The sequence below is a fragment of the Perca flavescens genome, chromosome 7 (genome assembly GCF_004354835.1).
Source record: "Perca flavescens isolate YP-PL-M2 chromosome 7, PFLA_1.0, whole genome shotgun sequence".
NCBI lineage: Eukaryota > Metazoa > Chordata > Actinopteri > Perciformes > Percidae > Perca > Perca flavescens.
In genome coordinates this window covers 12600450-12609723 of record NC_041337.1, presented here as the reverse complement: position 1 = coordinate 12609723, position 9274 = coordinate 12600450, and the positions used below count along the sequence as shown (strand labels likewise).

At 40.3% G+C, this 9274-nt stretch overlaps 1 protein-coding gene across 3 annotated transcripts; it reads right to left on the bottom strand.

Moving 5' to 3' along the window:
• On the bottom strand, positions 1-9240 carry aaas (achalasia, adrenocortical insufficiency, alacrimia). 3 transcript variants are annotated; one of them, XM_028583095.1, is made up of 17 exons: positions 9066-9240; positions 8707-8843; positions 8383-8510; positions 6982-7037; positions 6800-6891; positions 6640-6686; positions 5342-5440; positions 5062-5205; positions 3653-3773; positions 3425-3549; positions 2357-2417; positions 2154-2244; positions 1885-1978; positions 1537-1604; positions 1340-1421; positions 1127-1211; positions 1-238 (listed from the first exon to the last, which is right to left on the bottom strand). In XM_028583095.1, exons 2-17 carry the CDS (start codon positions 8815-8817, stop codon positions 83-85), a joined length of 1560 nt encoding a protein of 519 aa, XP_028438896.1. In that variant the 5' UTR covers positions 8818-8843; positions 9066-9240; the 3' UTR covers positions 1-82. The 3 variants fall into 3 exon arrangements, with proteins under 3 accessions (XP_028438896.1, XP_028438894.1, XP_028438895.1); XM_028583093.1 differs by having other exon boundaries at positions 1885-1981; positions 9066-9239; XM_028583094.1 differs by having other exon boundaries at positions 1885-1981; positions 8991-9080.
• Positions 9241-9274: the final 34 nt, after the last annotated feature.

Below are 9274 nucleotides of genomic sequence, written 5' to 3'. Positions count from 1 at the left end.
TTCAGCAAGAACTTCACACATTTATTGACAATACATGATAACAAAAAGGACTTGGTAATGTGTGACGGCGGGTGAGGGTCAGTCAAGACATCAGCTCTGTAAAGAGCGACTGATTGGCAAAGTCTGCAGGCCTTTCTTGGGGGCGTGGCAGTGAAGGACTGCCACTGAGGCCAAAATGTGGGACGCCAGCACTCAGGAAGTAGAAAGGCATGTGGGTAATTCTTCCACTGGACCAACACTGGGAACCGAGAGAGAAATGTTACTTTGGAGGTGGTAGAGTACAGAGAAAAGTAACCAATATGGTTATTCATTTATCAGCGTTTACCAAGATAAATTAGTGACTTTTTAAAAGACCTTTTGTAATAATACCACATAGCACGCAATTTTATACCGGTTTCAAAGAATGAAGGAAAACCCAGGAGGGACGATGTAACCTGGGTAGCCCACCTGGTAGAGCATGCGCCCATATACAGAGGCTCAGTCCTTCGACACAGCGGCCGCGGTTCGATTCTGACCTATGGCCCTTTGCTGCATGTCATTACCCCTCTCTCTCCCCCCTTTCATGTCTATGCTGTCCTGTCGCAAATAAAAGGCCTAAAATGCCACAAAAAAAAATAATCAAAAAAGAATGTCTGTCTGTCTGAAACCTAGACCCAGATAGCTGGCCCAAAGTGGATGGATGGATTAACCAATTAGAAATTATTTCACTTGGGGAAGTTCTTTGAAGTTTATGAGAGGATGAGCTTCCTAGCTAATGTAGCTAGCAGTAGTGACAGTGCTACAGGTCTAATGCTGCTGACTGAAACTCCAGAAAGAAGGATTAAACAACTTCCTGCAGCACAATCCATTGTTGCAACAATCCCTCTTTTAGGGTATAACATCTCCCAACAGCCCACAATCGAATATATAAAAAAACATTTAACAACTTGCATTCCTGTTTACGGCAGGCAAGAGAAAATATTAAATTGAAGTAGTAAAATGAAATTTAAAGCCTTTTAAAAAACATTTTGGGCAACTTTATTAAATTCTTTTCTCTCCATTTATTTCTGAAAACACCACATTATTAAACTAAAACATAATATGAGAGAAAAAAAATTGATAAATATATGTATAGAGTAAGACTGACCACAGTGAGCAGAGCTCCATGCCGGAAGTTTGGGTGGAACTGCATCAGTCTGGGTTCTGCGCCAGGCTCCCCTTGCACAAAACCACTAAAACAGAGAAACACAAGGAATAAATCAGTACATGGGATGTGCAGTATTACTACCCTGGAAAATATTTTTTTAGCTCTACTAAAGCTACGCAAATATGAAATGCAAACACACATAACAGTACAAACCAAGGTAAAAGCTCAAAAATGGGGTTGCTTCTTGTCTTGAACACAGCTATGATTGCAGGCCGGTCTGCTGCTTGTGGATCACCTGAGACATTAGATAAGATACGGAGAATGAGAAGAGTTATTAAAACTAAAAAGTAACACTAATGGAATACTGATAGGGTTAATGGGGTTGAACACCAAAACAAATTGAGAAAGACCTTTCAGAAGCACTGCGAGCCTCTCTCCTGTTGGGTCCCAGGCTAAAGACTGGATCTCTCCACCAACACTGGCAGACAAATTAGACAGAGGTAATTAACACTAAGCTTTACTTTACTGTACGTGGCTGTAATGTAACATGCAGATAGGATGTCAAGCAGCACTAAATACTTCCTGAACGCTGAATTGTGCAAATCAAATGCTGTAATGAAGGATTTATTTTGCGAGCAAAGGGCTTCAAACTCTCTTGCTGTTTCTCTCCGAGCCTTTTTGGGAGCACTGTTCGGTTTTTTGTCATTTGTAGTCCAGCTAAAATATGGCTAAACAGCAATCTAGTTTAGAGCTCTTACATGATGTCCCCATCTGGTGTGTTAAAGGTTGTCTCTGATAGGTCAGCCACCACTGCTGCTGCCTGTGGCCCTTTTGATGTGCATGTAGTTACGCCTGCTGAATAACGACATCACACAGGTCAACTTTAGTCAAGTTTTAAAAACTCTTTCAAAATCACTTTTTCATCCGACATTAAAAAGAAAACAATTCAGGCTGCATGTCAACTATCAACAAGACTATAATTCTACAAAGTAACTGGTTATTCTGCGTAAAGACTGGGACAGATAACCTGGTGTATCAGTGAAAGTCAGAGCGTAGATGACCGTCTCTCCCTGTACGGTGAAGAGAAGGCGACTCCCATCTGGACTCCAACAGCCAGACTAACCAAAACAAACAAACCATGACTCATCAGTATTTAATAAATACACGATTTAGAAAATGTTTTGTTACCTAAATGAACAACAAAGTTAAAACGTGGTGACAAGTTTTTACCTGACAGCGCCCTTTCACACATGGCCAACGCTCACAGGTCCACATCCTGGTTTCCCAAACCCTGGAGAAAGAAAATGTACTCATCTAGGTGTAAAAACTTTCTGTCTACTTATTAGGGTAGTGAATCTTCACTGGTCTCACGATTTGATTACAATTATCCTGTCAACGATGATTCAAATCGATATCCCGATGCGTAGGGCTGGGCAATATATCGATATCGTGATATGAGACTAGATATGTCTTAGATTTTGGATATCGTAAAATCGTAATATATTAAGTGTTGTCTTTTCCTGGTTTTGAAGGCTGCATTAGAGTAAAGTGATATAATTTTCTGAACTCAAGACTGTTCTAGCTGTCCTGTTATTTGCATTTACACACTAATTGTCATTAAATCGACATTTCTGATGATTATCAAAAATCTCATTGTGTAAATAATATTTTATTAAAGCACCAATTGTCAATCCTACAATATCGTCGCAATATCGACATCAAGGTATTTGGTCAAGAATATCGTGATATTTGACTTTCTCCATATCGCCCAGCCCTACCGATGCGTCACCGCCTCAATATTATTATTATATATTGCTACACATGGTTTTCATCAACAAATTCAAGCAGTCAGATATATATGAACTCCCCTTTTCATTGCGTCTGCTCTTAAAATAAAGACACATCCTGAATGTAGCAGAGTTTTAACACAGCAGACAACAGACAAAAAAAAAGCGACCGGAAAATCAACCAGTAACATCAGTAGGCAGTTATCAATTATGGTCTGTCACTGCATCGATGCAGAATCGTCCAGGTCCGCATCGCGATGCATCGATGCAATGATTAATTTCAACACCCCTACTTATTATCCTATAACACCTGCTTAACTGCAGACTATGCTACTAATCTCTTACATGTTCATAAATATTCATTAAAAGTGAGCGGGCCTCAGTTGAAAATACAACACATATTCATTGGCAGCTTCACATATCGTTTAAATGGAATGTGCTATTGTAGCCTTTTGAGGAAGGTATAAGTTGTATATTATGAAACTTGGATCTGTGAAGTGCAGTCTCTGACCTGAACAGGGCAGACGGTGTAGAGGCCAGGACATGGCTGCCATCAGGGGACCAGGACAGGAAGGTGACCCCACCTCCTCCAACACGCTGAAGTGGCACTCCGCTTTCTGAAGCCACATCCCAAACCTGAAAGATACATCGGTGCCAAAAGTACAACAGCAAATACCTTTGTGAGTCACTTTCTTACAAGATGAATTTTGACTTTTATGATGAAGTGGTTGCCTCGTACCATCATTGCGGTGTCCATAGGAGAGGCAGACACGAGGAGAGATCCGCTCGGGGACCAGGCGATGGAAGTGATGGGAGAGTGACCGGGGTGAGACAAAACTTGAGCGCAACCAGACGAAGGCCTAGATGGGTACAAGAAGAGCATAGCACAGGAAAAGATGGTGCAACAGTTCAATTTAAGACCGTTTTAAAACTGCATAGAATCTAGGGCTGCAACTAATGATTATTTTCATAGTCAATTAATCTGTTGATTATTTTCTCGATTATTCGATTAGTTGTTATATTATAAAATGTCAAAAATTGGTGAAACATGTGGATCAGTGTTTTCCAAAAGCCCAAGCTGACGTCCTCAAATGTCTTGTTTTGTCCACAACTCAAAAATATTCAGTTTACTGTCACAAAGGAGAGAACATATTCACATTTAACAAGCTGGAATCAGAGAATTTTTACTTTTGTCTTAAAAAAAGAATTACTCAAACCGAAATAGCTGGCGATTAATTTAAGAGTTGACAACTAATCGATTAATCTTTGCAGCTCTAATAGAATCTAAAAACTTTTTCACAAAAAACAAGTAGAGACTGTACTTACCAGCTGTATATAACAATAATTCTTGGTAATATAATTAATCAATTAACATGACCTGGACCCAGACAAGTGGAAAAATATGTATGTCTAGATTAACCAATTAGAAAATAATACATTTAAGATCAAATTGACACAATTATGAGACGATGAGCTTTCTAGTTACAGTAGCTAGAAGCAGTGACAGTGTTTACTACAGGTCTGACTAAAACACCAACAAAACGGATTCAACAGCCTTCTGTGTGTCAAATCCACTGTCACACCAGTTTCACTTGTAGTTTAGAGATGTATAACAACTCACAACATAAAAAAAGCACAAAAAGATTATCTAGCCGTTGAATATCTTCTAAGGCCTTTTTGTTTTTGGAGGGAACTGAATCCAATGATTTAAAAAAAGGTGCACTATGAGTTCCTGCATGGTTTCAGCGCAATTTCATTTTTGTCTCAAACACAGGGGTCGTAAACGTCAAACAAACACTAGGGGTACAGGCTGTGCACCAAAATACAACAAACCACGTTCCAGCCAATCACCGACAAGATGGTTGGGGGAGGGGTTGGGGGTGTAGTGCGCATGCACATACAGAACAGTGAGCAGAGTTGATTGAGTAGCGTGAGTTGTTGATTGGCTGGAACATGGTTTGTTGTACAGTATTTGGTATATTTTGGACCGGGCTTTTTCACAGTGTATTCAGGGGGCAGGCAGCTAGTGGATCAAGAAGAGATGCCTACAATTTGAGACAAAAATAAAATCGCGCTGAAACCATGCAGGAACTCATAGTGCACCTTTAAGACTTTACCGGACCCGTAGATACCCTGGAGTTTACGTACCTGGTTGACAGTGAGCAGGGGTCCACGTGCCAGACCAGTAAACAGTTTTGACAAGCGACAGCGAGGGCAGTTGCACACAGCGGCTTCCACTGCACTGCTGCAACACTCCTCTGTAGACGGTGCTTCAGTGTGGGGGTAGTGGCACTGAGAGACAAGAGTACAAAAGGATAGTGTCACAGAATGATGAAGAGATAAAACAACAACACTTGTGTTTGTCTGTCCTGCACACATACAGCTTTATGGTTCACTGTTGGCCTTCTTCAGAGCTTACGTACGGTACCTTTTGGGGTTGTAGATCTTAATGGAGTCGTCCAGTAAGGCTACAGCAAATTTATCTGTATGGGGATGCCAGGCAAAAGCTCGCACCACACAGTCAGACCTGGTAAAGCAAATAGGATTAAAGTAGAGAAAGCTCATTTACCATTGCAGTGAACAATTTTAAAAAGGTCCAACATGTACTACTGACAGCTAGCGTTTAAAATGGTTACGGCAGTCTCAATTCAAAATACTGGAGAGAGCTTGCTCCCCAGCGTCTAAGTTCACAGGGGTTGCCAGGTTGCGAACACTAAACCCAAAGTCACAATGTCAATGTTAGCGAGATGCTAGTCTCGCATTGCCATTCATTACTCCACAGCGCAGCAGAGTTGCTAGATGATGCTAGGTTTACATGACTGTTGAAATGACAGAAAGTGCCCATCCTTACTACGTTAGCGGTGATAGAATTAAATGAAGCTCAACGCTTACCTGTTCAGGAGGAAATTAGCCAACTCGGCGTCCTTTTGGGCTCTAAGCTGTCTCCATCTTTTAAATGCATCTCCAGTATTTAAACTGTGTTTTACCAGGTCTCTGGTCATGCAACGGTTTAGAAAGATGTTGAGTTCTTTTTAGGTTGGGTAGAATAAATCTCTCTCCGTTAATCCAGTTTGTTTGGTTGCTGCTACCATGGCCAGCCAGCACGTTGTTTTTGCGTGTTTGCGTTTCATGTCTGGCAACCCCGGTGTCAAAATGGGCAGTTGACCACAACAACCAGGCCAAAATAAGACAGACATTTCTTCCCAGAATGGAAATGTCAAAAGGAGAAAATACTGGCTTTAGTATTGTGGTCGGAGAAGATAGTATTGCAACTTAGCATGTTTCCTTAGAAAAAGGAATTCCTAATAAAATTTGTTGTAAAGCTTTAACAAACGATTGTTTTCATTATCCATTAATCTGATGATTATTTCCAGATTAATTGATTCAACTTTTGGTCTATAACATTAGAATATAGTAATAATAATAAAAAAAAAGTCCATCCCAATGTCCTCAGTCATTAAATGTACAGCACATCCTCACATTTGAGAACCTGGAACCTTGAAAAATGGCTTAAATGGTTAATTGATTATCAAAAATGGTTGTGGTTAAATTTTCTGTTCATCGACAAAAAGATCAATCAACTAACTGTTGAAGCTATAGTTATATTAAAAACGGCTAGCTCTTCTCCAAAATGTCTGCTGACCACCAGTTTATTCACAATAAATAATATCTTCAATATTTTGCCCTTTGAAAGCAAAAACAACAGATAACAACGTTGGCACTCACCAGTTCAACACTTGTGAAAACTCAGCAAGCATGTCCTCACTGCTCATCTAAGGAGCAAATGAAAACAGGTAAACCCATATCAGCGCATCACAACAAACATCTGGTTATTTAGTTAGTGTATTGCTGTCAACAACATATTTTACCAGCAAGCACAACTTACTGTGAGATGAGGAAACAGGGAGCCGTGAAAGGAAGAGAACCACCGGAGCAACGCCAGGGTACAACCAGAACTCACTGACAGCCATTTAGGCACTACAACAGCACAGGATACAGGAGAGTTAACGTAAAAACTCATCAGTTGATATATAGGAACAGCTCATTTGTTCAAGCAAAACGACGCACCTTCTGCATTTGAGTTGGTTATTTCATCGAGTAGCCCTGTGAAACCTCCATCCCGCCTGAAATGGACAAAGATAAGTTGCATAAATGATCTATGTCTGTGAAAGACTTGCAACAAAAGATTGATATGACAGTATACTGCGTTATTATCTCTGGTACAAATAGTGCTATATGTTGTAAAAGTATGAAGTAAGAAATGTGGTCCAGATTGCAGGGATTTGAGTGCCTACGGGGTGCAGCTGCATCCTTCCATTTGAACTGTAGAACTGTTCTGTTTACTGACCATTTAAACCAAATGTATGGCTATTTTGCAATTGATAGACACATTGCTGTGTTTGCTAGGTTAAAAACCTCACCGGTTACTCATTGTATCATCTAAGTTGTGCATATATTTATGAAACTGAAAAACACTTTTTAATAAAGTGAGTAAATGGTGTTGAATTCATATGGCTTACTTTTTGCACAACTATACTTTGGGAACAATTTGGGGTTCAGTGTCTTGCTAAAATGATCCTTCAACATGCACCAAGAGGAGATAAGGGATTGAACCACCAACACTTGTGGTTGAAAGCCGCACCACATGTTATATATCAGATTCCTGGTGAACAATTATGTATTGTATCGTAGAATAACTTGAAATGTGATAACATCTAGAGCTAGAGCTGTAAATCGACTGATATTAGCTTTCTGCAAATATATCGGGTTTGCATATTTGTTGACAGATAATTAATAGGAAACTGCAGTACAGAAATGCCAAAGTTATGTTTGAGGTAGTGAAAAAAAAAAAAAAAAAAAAAACATTGTTCACCAAACAGCGCTGACAAGTTTATTCTAACTGCAAGTCACAATTCTTAAAGTAATAAAGACCTGCCATAAATCCTACCTTCATGAAAGTTATAAAGCTCAGATTAAGTTGAAACAGAGAGATAATGATTCAACTTTAAAAAAATAAATAGATAAGACACAACTGTATTTATCCTGAGGGAAATTGTTGTGGGTGCAGCAGTTGCAGTACAAAGTAGGAAAGTGCAAAAAATATCATCAATAAACAGATATCCAAATCCACAAATCCAAAATACACACACACACACACACACACACACACACACACACACACACACTACTACAATATCAAGTCTATGATCATTTTGGAGTATTCCGTTTATGGTGTTGCTGTTGAATTGTATTTTACTGACATGTGTTGCTATTATCATGTCCAACCGCTTTATATCAATGAGACTAATGCAATACAGTCCAACAGCACCACAAACTACATCATACAAAACTATCATGAAGTTGAATCAACACCTCTCTGAAAACAGTTTTAAAAAAACTGAACATTAAAGTTCTCATGAAGATAGGATTTATTGCAGGAGAGTGAGAGTGAGAGTGTGTGTGTCATACCACGCTGCTGCACTCCTCATCCACAGTGTTTCAGAGTGGTCCAGGAAGGCCGCCTTGCTGCTGCTTTCTGTGCGACAGTGGAGCTTCAGAGACTCTCGGGGGAAAAACAAACTCAGAGGACTAGACTCCTGCAGAAAACACACAACCATGGAATGAACCTTTACTAGGCAAAGTACACGCAGATACATTTAACGACAATACATTACAGGATAGTCTTCTTGTTCAAGGTCGTGCTGTAATTACGGACCCCTGTCCATATCAAACGTTTAATTAACATGTGAGAGATTATTAGTAATATCTGCACACGGCAGCTCTGAATCAGACCAGTTTCAGTCGGTCTTCAGTGGTGGTTCCTGACAGCAGCTCGTTGTTGGACTCGCACAGAGTGGTCTGTCCGGAGGGCAGCGGAGGGGGGAACAACGCCAGAGAGCACATCTTTAACACGGTGAAACCACTGGCCACTGGAAACACACCATGGGTCAGTCAGGTACACACAGAGAAATGGGTGCCATGTTTACACAGAAACAGCTGGCTGTATTGCTAACGTTACACAGTGGACAATCAGGTTAGCTAAAACTGTTAAAGATAGCAAGCTAATTCCAGCTAACCTTAACAAGTTTAACATCGGCCTTGTTTAGGCAACAGCAGCAGTAGCTCTTCGTTTTATACGTCGTGAAAGTTACCTCGTAGTGTATCCTTTGTTGTGTGGTCAATTATCGTGCGCTGTGTTATCGAACAACAAAATAAAAGTAGCCTAAAATGCTACGTGCGCTGTTGTGACACTTTGGGTTCCTTTTCAAGTAGACTAGTGCATCGCGCCGTGTGTTCTATAGCAAGCCAAAGGGACAAACAGTGCGGAGTTCGGCTACAGGGCGCTGACGTGCTGCCCTCT

Bases quoted from the DNA above. Each gene is read 5' to 3' on its own strand.
- aaas (XM_028583093.1), bottom strand. From the start codon at position 8,817: ATGTGCTCTCTGGCGTTGTTCCCCCCTCCGCTGCCCTCCGGACAGACC. The intron at 6,892-6,981 runs GTGCGTCGTTTT...GTGCTGTTGTAG, and splicing joins AACCAACTCAAATGCAGAAG to TGCCTAAATGGCTGTCAGTG. The intron at 2,245-2,356 runs GTAAAAACTTGT...TGTTTTGGTTAG, and splicing joins GTGTGAAAGGGCGCTGTCAG to TCTGGCTGTTGGAGTCCAGA.